Here is a 24,606-nt window from a genome sequence, read left to right on the forward strand (position 1 = left end):
TCATTTGTTACTCAGAAACTGTAATTTGCCCTCTAAACTCAGACTTTTGCTGTTAATCTTGTTAACCAAGGAAATGGACAAGACCAAACAACTTACCTTAAGACACAGGAAGGCAAACACAGGAGACTTAACTGCGGAGAACGAACTGAGGGTTGCTGGAGGGGTTGTGTGCGTGTGTGCGTGTGTGTGTGTGGGGGGTGCTAAATGGGCATGGGGCATTAAGGAGGACACTTGTTGGGATAAGCACTGGGTGTTCTATGTAGGGGATGAATCACTAGAATCTATTCCTGAAATCATTATTGCACATTACATGCTAACTAACTTGGATGTAAATTAAAAAAAAAAATTTTTTTTAAATAAAATAAATAGATGAACTTCCTATTCAAAAATAAAGACAAAGAAGGCAAAGTCAACTCTCTACTCTCTTCCATGGGGGAGGAAATAGAAATTGATTCTATTCTAAGATAACAGATAAGAATTCAATCTAAGTCATTTAATGGTCAAAACGTTGAAGGCGATATTCTGGTTGTTATGAAAGATGTTACCAGGAGTTTAAAAAAATATGATACTTTATGTTTGCCAAATTTATAAGGAGAAAATAAGAGCACAAAGCCTCTGTACAGAGCTGAAAACTTGCCATATGTGTATATGTGTATGGGTACATTTGGAATATAATACTGATATGCACGCACATTTTCATACAGTTGCTCTTGGCTTGTGGAAGGGACTGAAAACAGAGAACAGCTCAAAGCTCTTCTCGAAGCGTCCTCTCTGGAAGCATCCATGAGATGCTTTCTCAGGCAGCAGCAGAGAACCAGAATTTCCAGCACCCACCACAAAAGCTGGACTTTGGGCACAAGAGTTCCTTTCCTACTTATTTATAGAGAATAAGGCCCTTTCTAGGTGAATTATATTTTTCAACTCAAAAAAATCAACCTCTGAATTAGCTAAAATTTTACACTTTTGGCAACATAGGCATTAGGTCACTACAAAACATGTCACGTGAAATCAAAGCTATTGAGCATTGGCATAGTTGATACTTTGAAGAAAGATTTTTTCGTAGGTAAATACAAATTTATAAATACTATATACTAAAATAATTAACAGAGGATACCCTAAGGGTTAGAGTCATAAAATATTATTACAAATTTAAAGACTGAATGAAACCAAGGGGCAAACTAATTTCTTTGCTTTATAAGAAAAATCATTACAACTCCCTTCCTTTAAACCACAGCATTATTTAGAGACTGTTTTCAGCAGCCTTCCACAACCTTTGCCTCACCAAACTCAGGCTAGCCTCTACGGAGACCGGAACTTTCTATCCCAAGCCTTTTCTTAATTTTTTTTTTAATGTTTATTTATTTTTTTGAGACAGAGAGAGACAGAGCATGAACAGGGGAGGGGCAGAGAGAGAGGGAGACACAGAATCTGAAACGGGCTCCAGGCTCTGAGCTGTCAGCACAGAGCCCGACGCGGGGCTCGAACTCACGGACCGTGAGATCATGACCTGAGCCCAAGTCGGATGCTTAACCGACCGAGCCACCCAGGCACCCCTATCCCAAGCCTTTTCTTTGTAGAAAAGGTAAAAACAAAGGGGTACCAGAAGCAGGTACTTAAACGACAGATCTAGGACAGGAGTCTACACGGCAAAGACTCAAGAAAGGACTGAGGCATTCATGTGAATCCTGACACTAAGGAATCCTCTGGTCTGTCTCAAGTATGCAACACACTAGGAGAGGGAGAATGCTCCAATGGAGCTCCACACTTAACTAGATAAGTGTGGTGTATACAACCCCTTCACGTGAAGACAGAAGGATGAGGAGCGTTCCTGCTATTTCCCAACCCTGATCCCTGCAGTCAGGGAGTGTGCTCTGGGAGCAGAGGCCCGTGAAGGCCACCACGTCACCACCACCAGTTAGGATGGCGACCGTAATGCCAGCGCAGTGACACAACTTCACACCTGACAGACAGCAAGTTCAACATGGGCTTACACCTTATTTTTAGTTGACTTATATCCATCTTGATGAAACAGTCTCCCTGACTGTGGAACAAAATCTAGCGGGAGAACTGACCAACAGCAAGTTAAACTGAAACGTCATCGTACACGAAAGGCCTTTCCTCACTCTGCCTGCAGGTTGCCTTTCAATAAAAACCCAACAGAAAGAACTCTTTCTCCATTCACTCGGAGTCATACTTTGCTAAAGAAGCTGAAGAAAAAAAAAACAAACCTCTAGTTCCATACTGTCATTCATAAAAAATGACTTCCATATAAGCATCATCACATTGCACGCGGAGACCCTTTGGTAAAATGATACGCGGGACGTTAAATAGTCTTAGAAAGAGGAAAGTCAGAAGTACACTATGGAAGTAAAGTTTAAACCCTTCTCTGGGGGTGGGGGGGGATATTATTTCCTTTGAAAATTACGTCTCCCTGTCACTCATGTTCCTTAACATGTCAAATATTTTTCAATGGTACCAAAAAACAAACAAAACAAAACCCACAAAATTTCTCCATTTAATTCCCTGCCCTGCCCGCCCCCCCCGGAGTGTCAACACAATTAATTTAAATTGTGACTGCTTTCATTAAAAATTGTCACAAAATGAGGTGACACACAAGACTTTTAAAACTAAAATGATTGACGGTTTTAGTTCTTCAACTACAATTAAGGCATTTCTAAATTGCTTTAAAATGATACCCTAAAATTTGCTAGTATCTCCAGAACGATTTGAAACGTATACTCTGATAACACAAAAAATGTTACTAGAAGCCTCTCACAAGTGTGTTTCCTTATTCAGAATCTCTTATAAGCCAAAACTGTGAACTAATCAAATTATACAGAGGGGTGGCTGGCAAAAAAGTTAACTTGTTAAAAGAAAATGAGGCCACATGTCAACAATTGGAGTTCGGAAATCACACTTCCAGCTAAACAACAGATCATTAATCTCCTTGAAATTACCTGTATCAGAGATCTTAAAATGTTAAAAACATGTAATTTAAATATATTAAAATATCCGCGTCTCTTACTGCACCACATTGCTCATTAGAGTGTGAAATTAGGCATTACCACACCATTTCTGCCTGATGAGATAATTTTGGTTTTCTTGGAAATAGAATGCCAATACATTTGTTTTTCCCAGGAAATAACTCTGCTTTTTATTTTGAAAGAAACTAATATTTGCCATGACCAGCCCCAGGTCTGAATTGCCAAAATATAAAATGAAATACTGAAATAAGTTTAAGAACCAATTTATTTTTAAAATATTGTGCAAATCTAGAGCAGGTAAACAATTTTCAAAGAGGGAGGTTAAATGGATCTTTGATTTACACTTTGGTTGATACCTTTATATTACTCTTAAGTAAAGTAACTTAAAACTAACTTTTGTAAGGTTATAAGCTTCATTTTTCTACTGTTGCTTTGTATATTTGGTTGAATTATATCTTTACTCCCTTCTCTGCTTTACATAAGGGAAAGTCCTTACGCCAAGAACAGAATCAGACATTTTAATGACTGCATCCACCCCCAGTTCATCATTTTCTTTTTGTCTCAGTTTGGGCTTATGGAAAAACTATATCCCCTACATCTCTAAACTAGAACTTTCAAGATGTACTTTCCATGGATTTGTGCACCATTTTAGATACTCTGTATACAGTTCACTGTGAATAATGTCAGTAAACAAATAAAAATCCAGCTATGTTATATCAAAACCAAGTTTGGAAGTTTTTGGTCTATAGGATACCGAAATATTGCTTTGGCTAACCTCTCACTTTTCACCACAATAGTTTGGCCACTGCATAGACAAGCTTTGGCATTTGTAAGAAGGTAAAATTTGAAAGCAATAGCAAATTGCTGCTAATTTCTTCTTGATGGGTGCTATTAACACCTATTAACATCAATAAGAGTAACAAGGCTGTACCCAAGACAAAATATCAGCCTAGTCTGTATCATTAGAAACAAATGGAAACTTAGGGAAGGAATTTTAATATACCAGTAAAATATGGAATTTTTTGTGCTGTCCTCTTATGAAGTGAATCACAACCATAAATCAGAAACAGCTTTTGAAAATAAGAATGATTATTAAGCTCTTCTAAAGGCAACTCTGAACTTGTCACTCACTTGGAATATTTCTACCTCAAAAAATAGGAATGCCTTACATGTAATTTCCTTAAGAAAAGCAAATACTTTAAAATGTGAAAAAAAATTGTATTTTACCCTAAGTGTAAAAATAAATATTTCACTAAGGAATGGGAAAAAATGAAGCACATTTAAATAATTTTATTGCACCGAAAGTTGCCAATTCGTCTACGAGTAGTTTCATTGCAGATGAAAAGAAATCAAAATACAGGACAGATGTTGAACAAACTGCATTTAAGTTCTGTCACACTGGCATTTTTCAAATGATTTTGGCTTATCTATTAAATAAGGTGTGTTTTGCTTGATTTCGAAAAGGGAAACATCAGGAAATATTTAAAGGCCAATTGCTGCCCATTAACTTTGATCAGTAAAAGTTCTATTTGAATCTCTCAGATTCTTCTGTCTGAAATAACACACATTTATAAAATCTACCAAAACAACAACTTGATGATTAATGCCTGTTGGCAGCCTTACCACAAGCTTGCTTAACAGCAGGATTTAAATAAACAACTGTCTCTATTAAGAAGAGGGTGAAATGTAGTTATAGTCATGTTTTCTCCTAACGGTGATACAAGAAACAATATTCTCTAGGCTTAAAAACGCCGCTAATCGAGATCATCATGTTAGACAGTGCCTGTAACAAGTTTAATTAACCATCTTACAGAAGTTCCTCCCCAAATTACAATGGACAAATAAAATCATCAGCAGTTTGACGTAAGAAATCCTGGCAGTCCAAAGGGCAGAGGCCTGACTAAAATATTATACAATCGGGCCAACCGAAAAGAAAACCATAGGATTCTATAGGATAAGAGGACGACATAGAAATCATAGAAAACCATAGGACTCCATAGGATAAGAGGCTGACAAGGAGAGGGTAGGTCAGTGTTGCTCCTTCTGTTGGATTCTGAAGGTTACCCGTCTCAGTGGTAATTACGTAGCTGAGAAATCTGTAGCATAGGATATCGACACAGTTTAATATTTAAGAGTTTTGACATCAAGTTTTAATCCTTATCAAGGGTCACATGGAATCTAACCTTGAAACACAACAGCCCAAGTAAAGCAAAACAGAAATACCATGAAGGCAACCATATTACCACATAATCAGTAATGAATGGAATCTCCTTATTTTCGTCAGATAGTCGCAAAATATCTGTTATTGCAAGACCACTCACCGACTTCCAGGCATGCAGCGTGAAGTGTGTATACAATAATCAGAACTTACTTCTAAGTCGTTGAAAAATAGATGTGTGTCTGCCAAGTTGAAAATCATTTCTTCCATGCGCAGTCCAAGGGAAACTGATGTAGGTGGATCCTAAAAGAAGAATTTTTCGGGTCAAGAACATATGTACTTCAGGTTCATGGAATACAGTGTCACAAGAAGAGGGAGTCAGTGCAAGGAAGGGCCAAGAGCAAGGGACTCATCGGGGAAGGTTGGCCTCCGGCTGCTCCTGGTGGACGTGATCCACTCTGTGTGCAAACTTCAGTGACTTATCTTATTTAACAAGTGACCCCAATGCTGTTGGTACTTTGCATAATGAAGAGATAATCTGCTGCTTCAAATATTACAACAATATAAAATCTAGGGTTACTTAGGCATATAGAGTAGAGGAAATTTATCTTCACAGGTGTGTGTCAGGAGCAAGAAATTCACGGACTGGAGAAGACACTGTGTATGTTACGCCATAAACCAAGAGTATCTAACAGGTCTGCCACAAATACCAGAAAATAGGTACAATATAGATTAATTTCAGAAGGGTAATAAATACTAATTTTACTCCAGATGATAACTATCATTATTTGTTATTTATTGGGGCTGTCGGCCAATTTGGGGTATACTCACAGTAGGAAGTTACAGCCACTCTGAGCACCGGGCACTATGCCCAGCTCAGAGAGCTGATCCTGACATTCATGCAACACCATCCAGTTACCAGACAGCCAGGACCATACCAAAGGCCCGGGGACGGGTTGGTGGGGGGTGGGGGTTGGGGGTGGGGAGGACCAGCATCCTGAAATGTACATGCAAAGCTTAAGCCTTGGGTGCTACTGATGATCAGGCTGTCTCATACACTCCATATCCGCATGACATCTATGGGCACTGAGATGAATTCAGGGGCTATGGAAATAGTTGCAGTTTTTATGGTGTCACTGTATTTGTAACGTATCACATCCAGGAAACAACATGGTTCTTGGTGAAGACCCTGCATAATTAATCAAGGAAGAAAACACGTCCACAAAGTCTACAAAGTTGTAATGAGAGTTTTGGAAGGTTTCACCGGCATTCTAACAGCAATGTTGGCTGTTACACGTACGACATTTTAAATGTTTTCAAGCAATAATTTCTGATAGGCTGTTTCATTATTACATCAAGCCTCTGGAGTACGTACAGAGTCCACCTGTATCATCACTTAACTAGGGAAATTATAAGTAGAAGAATTATGCCTTCACATATGTCACCTGCCTACTGGGGTACACTTTGTGTGCCTATACTCTCTGACATAAAACTTGCACGTTTTCTGTACGGCCTTCTGAACACAGCATCTTCATTCCAAAGTCTGTGGTCTACTCCCTGCTGTCCATATTTCTATAGTCTACCAAGCTCTTGAGTATTTATCTCAAGTCCCGTCTCTACAAGCGCTTCGGGAAAGAGCCTCAAGCATTGGAGGAAGAGCCCTAGACCCAGGGGCCAGGCCTTACCTTGCTCTCCCACTTTGGGGCCCTTACCTCACCGATCCTTACTTTGCTCATCTAATAAATCGGATGGCTAACTGGCAGACACGTTGTTCTCACGCAGAAAAAAAAAAATTCTCGTCTCTTAATCTGGCACTGCTAGATGCGTTTGCACACAGTGGAGAGAGCAGGGGCCTGGGATGGAGGGATGGGGCGGCGACTCAAAGGCTGCCTGCCACAGGCCAATCAGCTATGGCCAGGGAGGTGGAGTCAACACCGCCCCGCCCCACCCCCTCTGCTAGCACTGCCTCCACCATGCCCCCTCCGTCAGTCTACCTTTCTGGAGTCCCAGAGGACCGACAGCGAATGGTCTGGGAAAATATGGCAGGATGACCTCGCTGGTCTCTCTTCCCCAGGCCTTCTCCGCCGGCTGACTGACAGTGGGAAGGAGGCAGAGAGCACAGTATTGCCAAGAGTCAGGGGTTAGATTGGCAAAGGGGCAAAGCAAACACCCCAGGGTTTGTAACAGGGCAGAGAAGAAAGAAAGTGAGACCAACGGAATGTCTAAGAGCTGCGTAGGGAAGGGCAAATAAAAACACGTCCCTCAGATTTCCGGTTTGATGATTCATATTCCTCAGCATTCTTTAAACTGTCCCTGTTTAATACCACCTAAAGTCTATGAAATTCCGGAGGCTGTAGACGAATTTAAAAGTTTACCCGTACGTCTAGAGAAACTTCCATTGAATCTTAGTTTTATAGGAAATTGCTCACTCACTTGAATTCTAAATCAGTAAGTGCGCTGGAAAAAGCAAATGCTCAAATATACCCTAGAGCAGAAATAACCAGTAGGAGAAGTTCAAACAGCTGCTTCTAAAACAAAACACCTGACCAAGGTGTTTACTCCCTCTAGTTCAGGCCAATAAAAATACACTGACTTGTCTCATAACCATGTCAATGAATCTTTTTATGTGGCAAGATGGAAGAACCTCACCACATTTATTTAACTGCCAATTTGGGAATTTACGTGCCGGTATTGTTACTTTTGAAAAAGCTTTATTTCTCCTCGATACGGTTGCAGATTATACCACCATCAAAAGAATTACTCCATTGTTTGTTAATATATAGCATATTTTAACTTTACTTCATAAATTACAGTAATGACTTGCTAGTCGGAATACCAATAAATTTTAAAGGCTTGTTCAGTCTTGTGGTCAAATACAACACAGATGTTGGCCTTATTTACCTTTTAATGTCTTTCTCCTTTGTTATTAGCGGTCATACCTTAACAGTTTTTACACCTGCCACTCCACAGTATTGTCCTCAAACATTTACTACACCAAGAGAGCAACTGGGCAGACAACTGGAATGAGAGATTTTTAGAATAGGAAGGGGCTCTAGTTGAGGGCAGTGTTTTTCAAAAAGTTTAAAACCACAGTCTGTAGTTAAAAATACACTTTACAGAATGAGCTAGTAATCTCTCTCTCTCTCTCTCTCTCTCTCTCTCTCTCTCACACACACACACACACACACACACACACACACACACACACACACACACACATTCTCTTTCTTCCTCTCTCCCCGTCCCCACCCCGCCCCCATCATCCCTCCTTCTTTCCCTCTCTCCCAAAGAGCTTTAATGTAAATTTGTCAAAACAAGACGTTACTCGCTGTGTGGAGTAGTGCACTCTGATAATTTCCCACTTCCTGGCTCACTAATGTATCATGATCTACAGTTTGAAGGGAAGAACTCTAGAATATACCCACTTTTGATTTTAGGGACAGGGAAATGGAGTCGCAGCAGTGTTGTGATCTGCTTACGGTCAGAGCTGTCAGGGTGCAGAGCCACCTCACCCCAAGTAGTTTACCTAAAAGGAAACTACCAGAAAGGCAAATAGATAACTGCGTTCAGAGATTTGCTTACACTGGCGTCCTCATAATGAGGTTAAATTTCACTTCATAAGAATCTTTTAATACGTTCACATTTTTCAAGTATGTCTGAAACAAGTCAAATGTGACAAAAGCTAACACTGAACAGTTAATAAATTAGTCATAGCTTGATGGCTTATTTTGGCATATTTAGAGGAAGAAAAAAAACCCACATTTTTTTAGACCAAAACTGAGACATTAAAATCACCACATCTTTGGCTTAATCTTTTCTTGTGCTTTGCAATAACAAATTCCAAAGCTGTAGTTATAAAATCGTTGCTTTTGTAAAACCATTTTTTGTTGTATCACTTCAAAGAAACATGTCATTTAAGTAAACATTGTTGCCAAATGTTTCTTTCTTTCTTTCTTTCTTTTTTTTTTTTTTTTTGAACTTGACCCTCTGTGGCACTTGCCACTGTTGTTCAATATCTTCTTGACATTTCTTTTCCCGGTGCCCGTAACACCATCAATATTTTTTGGGCATCTCTCTAGAATCTGAGTATCCATCATCTATCCCTTCAATGATGTGGGTCCCTGGGACTGTTTTTATCTATCCCTCACTGTGGGTGCCTGCCTCACAGACCCCAGCACACTCACGGCTTCAACCTTCACGCCGCTCCCTTCTGCTAGATCTTAGATCTCAACTCTGGGCCCACATATCAATTACCTATTGGCCATTTCTAGCTGGATGCCCCATATAGCATCTGAAACTCAGTGTGCTGCAAGTTGGATTTGTCACAGTTCCCCTGCAAACCTATTGTTTTCCTTCTTTAGGTGAATGGCAACCTATCAGCCCCAAACCTTGGCATTCTTCTAAACGGCCTCTTTTGACCCTACATCAAATCAATCATGACATCCTGCCACTTGGATCTGGAATTCATGCCTTCCATATATTCACTGCCACTTTTCCCCCCCGGCCACGTGTCTCCTATGTGAATATTTGCAATCACCTCCTTCCCGGGGCTCTATGTCCAGGGTCTCACTAGGACAATTTCACTCTCCTATCCCTTTTAGGAAACATCTCAACACTTCAACAGGTACAAAAAGCCCAGAAACGTCTGACTGTTCCTTACCCTCCCTAATATGGGACCAATTTATAGTTTTTCAGACTAATTTGTCATGAAATATTTTCTTCAAAAGATGACTTAGGCAGAGGCCTTATGTAAAAGACGAGGGACTCTGATGGTCATTCTCACCAGGGACCTTAAAAAACCTAGGGTAAAGGATCAGTCTCCCTTGATTACCCACGTTAGTATGCTGAGGTCTCTGACTGAACCTGCATGCCCTGAACTCCTGCAGTTTCTCCCATCACCTCTTCATCAGGTAAGACTCTCATCCCCGACTCTTTCCAGCCTGGCTCACTGGCCGCTGGGCCAGTACGTGTGTTATCATCTAAGGAGGGCAGAGCCATAGCCCTACATCCTTATCTCTATATCCCTGGGGCCTAGCACTATACGCCTGGCACAGGGCTTTCCCAAAGTTTGGCGGAGGGATAAATGAATGAAAAGCAATAAATAGGGTATTTCAAATAATTCCAATAAAAAATATTAAATGTGACCTTTAGTTAGTTGTTAGCATTCAGTATCGGTTAAAAAAAAAATCCACAGATACCTACCTAAGGGGGAGGGGGGCACTTTTTAGTCCTAAAATGATTCTACCTACATAATATAGAATTAAACATATTCATTAGAAATGCAAGATTAATTTGTACCTGATGAAAGACAGCCCATTCTTAGAACCACTGCTCATACAGCCTTACCTATCTGCTTAATGAAGTGGAGAAACTTAGCATAAAAGCAGCACGCAATTGTTTATTTTTTAAATTCAGTAGTGGTATGCACTACAACATTCAGCAAAATATGTTCTTATGTGCTCTACAATTTAGTTCCTTCGTAAAAATTAGACAGTACAGTGAAGAGGTTCAGACAGAGAAAATAAAATCAAATGCTTAGGCATCTTTCTTTATTTTAATGAAGAAATAGTGTCCATTTACTATAGCTCTTCTGCCCAGGACATTCTCCTACTAGAGACCTTCTTCTCAAGATGTTCCTCACCAAGGCAACACAAATAGCATCCAACACCGCACATACACACAGAGAACTGAAATTTAACCCTGCTCCTAAATTATGTTGATAGGATATTAAATTGCAAATGTCTGCTTGAAGTCAGGAAAATAAAGTGAAGGAACTTGATGCAATGTGAGGCTACCCACGGCTGTTGCCTGTTAAGTCAAAGGCAATTATGTCTACTGAACAGAAAGCAACATTTAGTTGAAAAATTAAATAACAATGAAATCTGCTGAGCACAGACCCAGACCTAAAACAACTGTTTTGCTTTCATCCTTTATCAAGTGATCTTTAATTATCCCATGGTCTCAAGATCTTTTCCTCCTGTTTCCAGAACACAGAATGCTCACAGAAACTCAAGTTATTATCATTCTATGCTGAAATCACCAGCATTACCCCTAGCCCATTGTCATTTCTTTCCTTTTATTAATTTTTTTTTTCAGGTTGATCACTAGTCTACTAGATCACCATGTTATAAAAATGCTTAAAAGAGTTAAAAGAAATTCTAGACAAAATTAGTCCACAGAAATGCTGAAATGCCATTAAATTCAGCCTGTAGAGAGATTTAGGTCTGGCAGTCTTGAATTCACATGTTGAAAATCTATAATCTGTTTTGAAAAAAAGAGTGCCTGTAAATACAAGTGAGTATGGGAACATCAGAAGATGAGGATATGGTCTCTTGTCGCCTGTCTTCATGGCATATGATAAATCTTAAGGGTCATTAAATATGCAATCCATAGAAATTCAGAAATTTGATTTTCCTGAGACTCAGCAACCAGATGAAGACACTGCTGGTCCTGCGAGGCTGTTCCATTTGCTTCTACACGTCAGTCTAGGAATCCTCTTGGGATGACTAGTAATGAAACTGCCTTGTACACGACACTTACGACATAGCCATCCAGCTCACCTCTCGACTGAACTGGGTCTAATACTAACTAGGTCTAACACAAGGCATTCTCGGGACCACTCTTTCACTACATGCCACAAGTTTCTTCTAAAACACTTTTGCTCACAGCCTGTGGGCAAAGAGCTCTTGCACAAGGGCAGAAAAATGTTGAAAATGCACACTTTCATAATGGTCATGCCACAGGCTTTGCAGTCGTAGAGTTTAGACTGGGATTCTAAACTTTGCCATTGACGGGTTGTGTGGTGGTGGTCAGGTTCAGTTACTTACCCTCTGAGCCTCAGGTTCCTCATTAGTAAAATGGGAGCAAAACCAGCATGTGTGAGAGGTTAAATTTGGTAATTTATTTGAAATTCTCAACACAGTACCTCGCAAGTAGAAAGCTGCTGATGCTACTACAACTGGCAGTAGTGGAATTATTTCTATTCTTACTACTACTACTACTCCACCAATAGCTGTAGGCCAATCTAGACATAGGACTCCATGTCCTTCCATAAAAAGATGCAGATGAATATTCTGAATTCAAACTGCATGTGAAGTTCAAGCTATTTAATAAGGGCAACTGTAAATTCCCCATGCCAATATTTTGAGATGACCATGTTTTCAAGAGCACGGTCATTAGTAAAGCTGATCTGCATGGAAGCTAAACTAGATACATTCAGTGTTGCTACTCCCAGGAGGGCTTGTCATTGTTCTCCCAAAAATAGCAACTAAGCTTTTTGGGACAAAGTTGGCTGTTATCACTAGGAAAGATGACCCAACACTAGGAAACCAGCAAAAGATGTTCCATAATCTGAATATCTAGGAACTGAGTAGGAGATAGAGTCATTCACTATCAGTTGAAACTTAGAGGTGTTCTTAACAAAAACAAAACAAAACAAAAAAAAAACCCACATACATCACTTGCATAGTCAAGCAGTGTGATCCTGAGTTAGTCACAAGTACCTGTTAGCCCATACCATTTAATCATTAATAGGTTAGACTTTGTGAATATGCACTTAAGTATAGTCCAAATCCACTGCTTATAGCCAATTAGCAAATGACTTGAGAGAATAGATCTTGGCAAAATCTTGACCCTGCCCCAGTTTATCAGCAAATGGTTGGTATTGATACATGGCAATAATCAGTAATTACTGAGGTATATTCCAAACTTAGTACTTTCAATGTACATAGTCCCTGAAAATTTTCAGAGCTCACAAAATGGTGCTGTACCCTAGCATTTCAAGAATAACATAAAATTTTACAGAGTTATTGTTTGCGGTAGGGTTAAAAGATAGAATGTGGAAGCATTTTAAGATTATCAGAATAATATGAAATTATCAGGTATCATAGTAAGAAAGAAAAGTAGGGTCTTCTCGTTCAGTTTTTCCACAAACAGAAACTCTGATGGAGTTATCTGACTGACTCCTAGGAGAAAGGTATTCCATTCTTCAGCTCCATGATGTGGGCACAGCATTCTTTCCCTAATGTAAATAGCTAATTACTTCCAAGTCAAGATTACACTGTATACACATTATACATAAACCTCTGTTAAATGTTATTCTCACACTGAGATTGGCAAGGAAAGCACTGGCAGAGAAAATGCCTAAGGCTAGACTCAAGTCTCAAAAAGACAGCTGGACTTACCTTTAAAATAAGCCGCCAAGCATCAAGCACATCTATAGATTAATCACACTGCAACTATGTCTGATAAACTGAAATTCACTATACTACTGAAAAAATAATACAGAAATATGGCAACTCCCAGTTTACTCAGCATGAGCTACTGAGGATACCTATGTGTCCACTAGAGGTGACCAGAAAGCCTTAATCGAGCATCTTCAGTAATACTGGAGAGCTATTCAAGAAGAGAGATTTGAGAAAATCTCAAAATTAAGGAAGTGGTTTAGATTCACCTAAAAACTTTGCCTCACCAAGAATAGCTATGGTCTAGTTATTTGCCACAAAAGCTGTCAATCATTTTATTTCTGTGGTTGATCTGCATATACTTGCTGAATTAATGAACTTATGGTTCAATTACCATCACCACCGCCCCCCCATACACACACATACATACAACTCAAGTTTTATCCTTCCTAATGAGCTGTCTTTGAGCCAAGAAGAAAGGATATACAGGATAAGTAAGAACATTGTATAATGGATTGTGAAAGGAGACTGTCTAACTAGAATACTAAAGTTTTAAAAATGGCAGCAACCAGAAATTATGCACCTTTTACTGGAAGGATATCTCCATCTATGAAGTCTTGACCCTCTCCCCCCGCCCCCCCACCACACACACAAATCAAATCTGAATCTAATTAAGCTTCTAGATCTAGCTACTAATTTGTAGGACATACAAGGGAAAAGAAGTATGTGACAAAGGAACACAATGGAGATGCGATCAAGAAAATCCAAACTCCCAGGAACTCTACAGGGCAGACAGTCTGGTTACTTCAACAGAAATACACAAGGTTAGAAAAAAAAAAGATTGAGTGAGAATCTACAGATTAAAAGACACTTGAAAGACATACAGTACACTGTTAAAAATTATAAAACCACTGGAGAAAAGCACTTTGCAAACTAGTAACAGAGATAGAAAAAAACTATCTCAGCACAGAAGCCATAAATGAAAGCCCACAGGTAACAGCATATTCAATGATAAAAGTCTGAATGTCTGAATGCTTTTCCTCCATGATCAGGAACAAGACAAGAATGTCCCACTTTTGACATTTCTACTTCATAGAGTGCTATAAGTGCATTTAGGTTAAAAAAAAAAAAAAGAAAGGAAAAGAAAGAAATTAGGTAAAAATTAAGTAAATAAAAGGCATCCAAATAGAAAAGGAAGTAAAACTGTTTGCAGATGACATGATCTTCTATGTAGAAAACTCTAAAGATTCCACATACATACACAGAATCTGTTAGAACTAACAAATGAATTCAGCACAGTTATAGAATAAAAAACCAATACACAGAAATCATTTCTATATACTGATGATGAACAATCCAGAAAAGAATTTAAGAAAATGATTCAACTTACAATAGCACCAAAGGAATAAAACTTAGAAATAAACATAGGCAAAAGACTTGTACACAGTGTACTTGTACATTGAAAACTACCAAAATGTTGGTGAAATCAAAGAAGACCCAAATAAATGTAAAGATATTCAACATCCCCATGTTCACGAAGGGAAGACTTAATATTAAGATGTTAATAGTACCCGGTGGTTTATAGATTTAATGTAATGCCTATCAAATTCTTAATAGCAGTTTTTGCAGGAATATAAAAATCCATCATAAAATGCATACGGAATCTCAAGGGACTCTGAATAGGCAAAAACGTCTTGAAAAAGAACAAAGTTGGGTCTCATACTTCCTGATTTGAAAACTTATTACAAAGCCATAGTAATCAAAACAGTTTAGTACTGACATAAAGACAGAGATACAGAACAAGGCAATGTAACAGAGATTTCAGAAATAAACTCCTACTCATGCGGTCAAATGATTTTCACCAGGGGTACCAAGACCATTCAATGGGGAAATGATAGTCTTTTCAACAAATGGTTCTGAGAAAACAGGATATCCAAATCCAAAAGAATAAAGTTGGATTCTTACCTTGTTCAATACATAATATTTGAAAATTAACTCAAATTGGGTTAAAGACCTAAAAATTAAGAGTCAAAGTATAAAACTCTTCTGGGAAAAGTTTCATGACATTCCCGGATATTACATTAAAAGTATAAACAACAATATAAAAACAAGATTATGCCTGAAAACTTCTGTGCATCAAAGAACCCAATTAACAAAATTAAAAGAGAACCTATGGGTTGTGAGAAAATGTTTACAACTCATATATCTAATAAGAGGTTAATACCCAGGATATATAAAAAAACTCTTACAATTCAACAACAAACAAACCCAAAGAGTTTGATTAAAAAATAGGCAAAAGGCTTGAACAGATATTCCTCCAAAGAAGGTATGCAAAGAGTCAACAAGCAAATGAAAAGATGCTCAGTAGCACTAACCATTAGGGAAAGATGAATCAAAATCACAATGAGGTACCGTGTCACAGTCATTAGGATGACTATGATTAAAAAACAAAAACAAAAACAAAAAACTCCAGAAAATAACAAGGGTTGATGAGCATATAGCGAAGTTGGAACCTCTGCACTGTTAGTGGGAACAGAACATGTTACGGCGGCTATGGAAAACAGTATGTCAGTTTCTCAAAAATTTAGGCATAGAATTATGATGTGATTCAGCAATTCCATTTCTGGGTATATACCCAAAATAATTGAAAGCAGGGTCTCAAAAAGATATTTGCATTTAAAAATTTTTAATTGAAGTTTAGTTGACATACTAGTTTCAGGTGTACAAAAGCTTAAATAATAAAGCAAAAAAAAAAAAAAAGAAAGAAAAAGGTATTTATATACCCATATTCGCAGCAGCCTTATTCACAATAGCTGAGATGTAGAAGCAACCCAAGAAATATCCAATAATGAACAACCAGAATGTGGTATACCCATATAATGGGATATTATTCAGCCTTAAAAAAGGAAGGAAATTTTGACATATGCATACAATACCAATGAATCTTGAAGACATTATGCTATGTGAAATCAGTCTTTCACAAAAAGATGAGTACTGTGTGATTTTACTTGTATGAGGTGTTTAGAGTGGTCATAATCATCAAGACAGAAAGCAGAATGGTGGTTGCCAGGTGCTGGGGGTAAGAAGAGAAGGGGGAGCTGTTTAACAGACTTCCAGTATTGCATGATGAAGAGAGTCCTGGACACAGGTTCGTACAACAACATGAATGTATTTACTACTACTGAACTAAGACTAAGGAGAGGCGCCGGGGTGGCTCAGTCAGTTGAGTGTCCAACTCTTAATTTTGGGCTCAGGTCATAATCCCATGATTGTGGGATCATGCCCTATGTGGGGCTCCATGTTGAGCCTGGAGCCTGCTTGGGATTCTCTCTCTCTCTCTCTCTCTCTCTCTCTCTCTCTCTCTGCCCCTCTCCTCTTCTCACACATACTCTCTCTCTAATAATTAATTAAAATTAAAACATGACTAAGGAGGTAGCATTTACATGATATGTATTTTACCACAACATAGAAATCAATAGGAAATGGAGAAATGTAACTATAGATTAGACATTTAATAAATTAAGAAATTCCTATTAATTTTCTAGATAGCTAAAGTACTGGGTACTATCTACTATTTCTATGCTAAAAAAATATTTAAATTTTTTAATTTATTTTTGAGACACAGAGAGACGGAGCATGAACAGGGGAGGGGCAGAGAGAGAGGGAGACACAGAATCTGAAGCAGGCTACAGGCTCTGAGTTGTCAGCACAGAGCCCGACGCGGGGCTGGAACTCACGGGCTGTGAGATCATGACCTGAGCTGAAGTCGGATGCTTAACCAACTGAGCCACCCAGGCGCCTCCAGCTAAAAAATTCTTTTAATGGAGTCTTAAATACATATTGAAATACATATTGAAATATATACAAATCAAGTAACATATCTGGGATCTGCTTTCAACAATCATAGGAGAGATCAGGGCAGGGGAGGGATGTGGTGAGGTTACAGGTATAAGATTACCTAGGATTTGATAATTGTTAGTTTAGAGGTGACACTGAGTTCCATTATGCTATCCCACCTACTTTCGTGTTTAGAAGTTAGTATAAAAAATTTTTTTAAATATATAAAAAATATTCACCAAGACATGATTGGTTGTCTTTGGATAGTGCAACTATGAGTATTTATTTTGAAAATGTAAGGCACATTCAAACCATACTTTTAAAATGTCAAAAAAAATTATTTTTAAGTCAAAATTGCAAATGGCCTGCCAAGTTCCTCCATGTATTACCATTTATTGAAAAGAAGGTGCTATGACTGGCTTGGTAATCCTCACCCAGGCTTAAGTGATCTTTAGAATATACACAGAATCTATGTAAGACACTGCTTTGCCTGTGTTAGCTCTATTAATTTTTATCACATGAGATGTTTTTTTCCAGAAAACCAGGAAGCTCCTACATCTGTAATTGAAGCCACAGGACCTATGTCTCATACATTGAGGACTGGCGGTGTCACATTGCATGCTGATCTGCTGCAAAGGAGAATTCCCAGTGTAATTTAAGAATAGCAGTAACCCTAGAAGCATCTCATTTAGGGCCTCTGGCATTTACTTTTTGGTTGCATGGCTCCCATGGATCCTGATTTTTTTTTTCTCATCCACAGTACTAGCTTTATCATTTGGCACTCCACTATTGGCTATTTCTTACTACTAGTTAATGCTTGTCACGACTAACACAAGGAGACTTGTTTCTTTCCTAATATTGTTATTCCTTTGGAGATTCTGTGGTTTGACATAAATTTTGTGGATTTATAGTGGCATTAGTTTAGAACGATTTTGCCCCGATGACAGACTACTGTTGAAGATTCACTCATTCTCCATCAATAGCCTCCATCATTAATTTATAAGCTCCCTGCAGGCAGGAATTGTGGCTAGCACCACTATACTAATATACAATCATTGTTCAATAAATTATGAAAGACTGACTTTCTGAATGACTTGTTAATGTCAGGCCAGGAAACAAAGGGTGGGTGGCCAGGTGTGTATCTTGCGTGCTGTAGCCCATATGACATGGGAGGTTTTGTGTGTGCAACGTGAGAAGGGTGCCATTTGGTAGTACAGTTTTCTGAATTACTTCATGGACATTTTGAGTGATCATTGCCCACAACTAAACTAGTGCTATAAGGATAACGTACTGACTGAAGGCCTTCTATTATGACAAGTTCTTCTGATAGAGTCTTAAACTTGGGGTGGTCCTGGCATGGAGACCATGTGGTATTAGCAGGGTACCTTAGCCAATAGGGACACCAGGCTGAATTCCTCCAGGTCCCTGCTCCTAGTTGTGGGGGGAGGGGGCAGCAGTGGGTAATTTCCTACATGACTTTTGCTTTATTCCAGGGACCAGGTTGAAGTTCATGCTTCTCAGATTATTTTGTTGCCCTTTTAGGTGGAGAAATAGAATAGTTACATCTGCCTTGCTAATTCCGTTATTTGTATATGATATTTGATCTTAACTATCTTTTAAGTAAGCGCTGCAAAAAATATATGAAGGGTCATATGCACTCATCCCCAATTCTCACTTCCTAGCTTCAAATGGCAATTTAACCTATTTTTAAGGCCAAGCATGAACCATCCCCATCCCCACCCCCCCCTCCTCTCTCTCTCTCTCTCTCTCTCTCTCTCTCTCTCTCTCTCTCACACACACACACACACACACACACACACACACACACGTACAGAGTCTGATTCAAAATTATTTTGAACCATCCCCATCCCCACCCCACCCCTCCCTCCCTCCCTCCCTCCCTCTCTCTCTCTCTCTCTCTCTCTCTCTCTCACACACACACACACACACACACACACACACACACACAGAGTCTGATTCAAAATTATTTTCTTAACCTATTTTCCTTTACTTTCTCAAAAACTGTACTTTTCAGATTGTCTGAGAGTCCGTGGTCCTTTGAGCCTCAAAATAGAAAGTTTAAAGAAAACCTATTTATCTCTTCTTGGGACTTTTGAATAGGATCTAGAATGTTTTCTGAGTATAAAAATAAAATGCTTTCTTCTTTCCCTAGAAATCTTAAAGCTAGCCATTCACCTAACCATAAAAATATCCCTTCCTTTTATGTCAAAGATATATCCCTTTTAACACATTCCTTGTATTAAAAGATATATCCCTAGATTTTTAGTTTTAAAAATGCCACAAATGCCAAATATTACATCAGATCATGTACAGTCCAAAGAGAATAACCATGTCACTTCAATTTTACTATAAGAACAACTAAAAAAAATCATACCAAATGTTAATAAGGAAGCAATTTCTTTTTATTGCTTAGATATACTGGTAAAGCAGTAAGAAAAAAAAATCGTTCCTATTTTTAATGTAACTCTGGTTCCTACTGACACACTCTTGTATATTTTGCCCTTTTATTCCTTTTCTTTTACTATCTTATTTTTCTAAACTGAAAAGAAAAAAATAATAATGGTAAAATAAACCAAGCAAACACAAAGGCAATTGAAGTTTGTCCAACTTAAATTCTTTGAGACCTTTAAGAAATATTTTAACACCTAAGTCACTGTTCCACTTTTAGATAGCTACAGCATTCTGAATTAGTAATTGGGTTCTACAAAGTACATACTGTGTTGGGGATTTATTTTGGGGGAAGTTAAAAAAACAATAGTATTACTTTTAAATTTTAATCTATTACTGTTTTTAATGTATAAGCACATTTTAAATATGTGATAAACATCTTTTGTATCTCTCCTTTTTCAATATGTACCCCATTACATTTAGAAGATCAAATCTATACACGCTCCTTACATCTATGAGATCAAATCTACACACACTCCTTACCTCTATGAGATCAAATCTACACAACCCCTTTCTATTTTGGATCAAAAAAAGATATATCCTATTTAAACAACTGCTGTTTAAAGAATTAATCTTGGGCTAGAAAGAGTTACTACAAGGTGGTTCAACGATTTCAAAAGTACAACTAGTTCCTCAGGATATGGTACTTGCATTTTGAGGTTGTAGAACAAAGGATAAGGTTCCTAAATTCTATCTGTACTGATCCTACGTGGGCAGCTAAGCCTCCCCCGGCCAGCAATTACTCTGTTGTAGTGGCCCAGTGAGGTGTGATGTTAACAACGCGCACAGGTTTATGAGGATTTGTTGGTCAATGTGAAAATCTTATAAAGTATGCTCAAGTTGACAACACATCTTTGGGCAGCATCAGCCAAATGAAGGCAAAAATACCTGTTTTGGAGCCCTTCAACTAGTCCTTATTTAGAATGCTAACATTACAACCACAAACAAGGCCTGGATGTCATTTAAAATAAATTCTCATTCAGGATCTTTCGTTTTGGGGAAAAGAAGTTGAAAAACAGGAATGGGCACTCTGAGTACAAGAGGGGCCTATTTTCAGGGCCCCATGCTGGCTGCTCATCAGGGATGGATGAAAGATAAGATTCGGAAAATGAGCTTCCTTATCTGAGAGAAGCGAAAAATGTATGCAAAAATGTTATTTCTTTTAAAAAATATCTCTGGAAGTGTTACGTAAGTGATATATACAACCTGTGAGACCCAAAGTTTTCATTGTCTTCTTTCCACCTGTCTAATGTCATCAATATGATCAATGGAATATTAACTTTTTGTAATTTTAGAAGCTCCTATCCCTGAGCAGCCGACATGAAATGCCAAGTTTTAAGAGTTGGGTGTAGTTTTGATGCCAGTTAAAGAATAATGTGGATTACCATGAGAGAGTGTGTACACATGAAAAATAAACCACGGTTGAACTACTGACTGAATGATTAAAACAAAACAAAACAAAACAAAAAAAAACAAACCCCAACTTGTGGTGGGGCTAATCAGGTCATTTTTACTGATTAGACATGTGACACCCGACTGCTTTAATTTTCTCCTTACTTCAGAGACTCTCTTTCAACATCATGAAAAGAATACCCACGTGGAAAATAAGAAAAAGAGCTTCACCATTCCGAAGATTAATTTTGATTGTGGAGAAAGCCCAATGAATCCCAAACATGGGACAACAGCCAAGCAGTGGTACAAAGTGGGAGGGAGAAGAATAAAACCACAGGAGACCCAGCCAAATTGGCCTCAACACATAGGGACCCACGCAGTGCCAACGAAAGCCTAAACAGCTAATCCAATCCAAAGACCTATCTAGATTTCATTTGTAACCACTCTCCTATCTCTCTCTTTCCTAGTGTTACAGCCATTTCCTTAGGCCTCTTTTTATTTCCTACCAGGAGGACTGTGATAATCTATTGTGCTATCGGGCTAACCTTCCAAATTGTACAATTCCATCATATCACTCCACTGTTTTAATACTGTTCATGGCATCCCCACACCTACAGCACAAAATTGGGACACTCAGTGTTCCCTGTGATACTCCTTTGAGGGCGGTGGACCAATCACAAGACTAGCCTGTATTCCTGATGTTTTCCGTTACTAGATGTACTGCCTTGGGCCAATCATTTAATTTTTCTGAGCCATTTCCCTCAATGGTTATGCTCTGCTTCCACCTGTCTCTCTGCTTCCTGCAACAACAAAACGCTGTATTCCTTACTGCCCACTCCCTTCTCTGAATCCCCACAGTAAGCAAAAGCTCTTATTTATGGAGTGCTTGTAAGTATTTTTCTATGTGGCTTACATAGTTCTCCTAATAGTGTTGTGATTGCTTTCATCCTATAGACGGAAGATTAAGATGAACCGAGTGAGACTCAGAGATACAAGGTGCTTTTCCTGAGGCCACAGAGCAAAGGAGGTCCCAAGCTAGTGGGGGCAGGCTGGTCATCATGGTTGGGAAGCTGTGATGCTTTATGTTCAATCCTTGCCTTCTCTTTCACAGCCCTGAAGAAAAACAAGGCCATATGCAATAAGGGAGCAGGAACACACATTTCACTTACTGACAGCGGAAGGGGGTTGCAGTTAGGGAAAGAGAACACCGTCAAGATAAGGACGAAGAAATGAATGGAGGAGGATCTTTCAGCTGATAGTCAACAACACTGTCTTTTTGAGACCAATGAAAAGCGGAAAGCAAAACGAAAAAAAAAAAAAAGCTTTTTTTGAGTTTAGATTCCACGTCATTCCGTAGTATGCAAAAGTTATACTTGAAACCATGAATTACTTCATCGTTTTGATCTAATTCAGCACTTGATATGCAGAGAAAACATAAAATCAGGAAACCTTCCTCTGGGATTGAACTGGCCACTCATGATTCTTGGGCACACGGGTCACACAGTCGTCGGGCATTGCTCTGCTGCGGTGGGAAGTGTGCTTTGGGTTTCGCTCACTTATCAAATAGTTCTTCCCTGACAACTGTGGTTGCTGCTGCTGCCCCCGTCACCACAACACACTCTCTGTTTCTTCCTGGGCACACAGCTAGGCTACATGTATTTCCCAGCCTCCTTTGCACCGGGCCACGAAAGCCTGGTCCATCTAGTCTCCCATCCATGCTCCTCCTGCTTTTTTTCTCCCTGTGGGTTAGAAAGCTTAGGACAGTGATTACACAAGCCTCAGAAGCTGGACGTGAGATGGCACAACCATTATCAAACCTTGCCTAAACCAAGTCACCTGGAAAATCCACTTGAGACCACGAAATAAGAAAGAGATCCATTTCTGTGGTCATGACATATGGGGCCTATTTGTTACAGCCATTTCACCTACCCTAACAGATTCCTGTGCTGGCTTGTGCTTCACTGGGGGCCCAGATACAGACACACAAGATCTGCACTGAGTTTACAATCTAGTCGGCCAAAGTGTGGGTGTCACTGAATTGTCCTGGTGTCCTGGGGGCAGGGGCAAAAATGAATCAACACAAAGTTCAGAGCAGGATCTAGAGTAGAGGCAGGCACACTTCTTCCTCTAAAAGGACAAATATTATAGGCTTTGCAGTCCATATAAAGTCTCTGACACATATCCTTTCTCTTTTTCATAATCCTTTAAAAATTTAAACAACATTCTTAGCTTGAAAGACCTACAAAAACAAGCCATAAACCAGATTTGGCCCATGGGAGATGGTCTGTCAGTTCCTAGCCTAGACCCTTGGTCTAGATTTTTTAAATCCCCAGGAAGAAAAATATCTCATGACATATGAAAATTACATGAAATTCCAATTTGGAAGTGTAATTTTTATTGGAATACAGATACATTTATTTGTCTATTGTCTGTGACTGCTTTTGCACAAGTAGGGCAGTGCTGAGCAGTTACGAAGGTACATGGCCCATAAAGCCTAAAACGTTTATTACTTGACCCTTTAACATTTTTGGTAAAGGCACAGGTAATAAATGTTTGCCAACCTCTGGTGTGGAGCTTCCAATAGAGAGATTACTCTGTTTCCGTACCCAGATCCTCTATAACCCAAGGAGGACACTAGATGTCCACTGCTTTGGTGCCATGCCAAGAATTCCACATGTATACCAGCCACCATGGAAGAAGATCATGCCTCAAAAGATTTTGGAGTTTAGTGTTTCATTCCGAAACAGGGTTTAGAAGAGCAACCTTTACCGGTTAGTGGGAGTTTTCTAATGAAATGGGCTCAGAGCTGTTTTCCCTGCTCAACGTCCTGAATGATTACAGTATCTACTCACTAGGGAGGCTTAGCTGACCTAAATTCATACTGGCAACTAGCATCCTTCTAGAAGCCTGGTGCAGTATATAACTAATGTTTAGACAGCATATACAAGATCAATCAGTGACATATGCTGTTTTCTTTATTGAGTCATTGTTATTAATAAGACATACAGCTGGGCCCTTTAAGTTCAGGACACAACTTAGATCCCTCTTCCTCTGGCTTTACTGAGATATAACTGACACAACTGAATTCTTAAAGCAATTCTGAAAGTCAAGTGGCTAGTTTTATAGAAGAGGAAACTAGGGCTCAGTGTGAATAAACAATTTACTCCAGCTCAAAGAGCTGAAAAGTCAGAGCTTGGGTTTGAGGCTAGATCTGTATGAATTCAAATCTGATGCTTTCTATCACACCATAGGCAGATCTCCTATTGGTACTTCATAAATCTATTTTTTCATATCTATTAATTTATTTTGAAAAAGAAAAAGAGGAGGGAGATGGGCAGAGAGAGGAAGAGAGAGAATCCCAAGTAGGTTCTGTGCTGTCAGTGCAGAGACTGATATGGGGCTCAATCTCACCAACCATGAGATCATGACCTGAGCTGAGACCAAGAGTCAGAGGCTGAACCAAATGAGCCACTCGGGCTCCCAGTACTTCATAAATTTAAAGGTATTTCTACACGTTACTCTTGGCCACTACACAGGATTCGAGGTTTTGTTTTGTGGTGGTTGTTGCTTTGACCGTCAAGTT

At 39.0% G+C, this 24,606-nt stretch overlaps 1 protein-coding gene across 1 annotated transcript in view; it reads right to left on the minus strand.

Annotated features, from left to right (window-relative positions):
• The window catches only part of EYA1 (EYA transcriptional coactivator and phosphatase 1), a 169,644-nt gene that overhangs the window by 49,161 nt on the left and 95,877 nt on the right, over positions 1–24,606 (minus strand). The window contains exon 12 of the mRNA XM_007084782.3: positions 5,356–5,445. Within this exon, the coding sequence (XP_007084844.1) occupies positions 5,356–5,445 (90 nt within the window). The remainder of the gene's footprint in view (positions 1–5,355; positions 5,446–24,606) is intronic.

Source organism: Panthera tigris, chromosome F2, assembly GCF_018350195.1.
Source record: "Panthera tigris isolate Pti1 chromosome F2, P.tigris_Pti1_mat1.1, whole genome shotgun sequence".
In the NCBI taxonomy this organism is placed as follows: domain Eukaryota; kingdom Metazoa; phylum Chordata; class Mammalia; order Carnivora; family Felidae; genus Panthera; species Panthera tigris.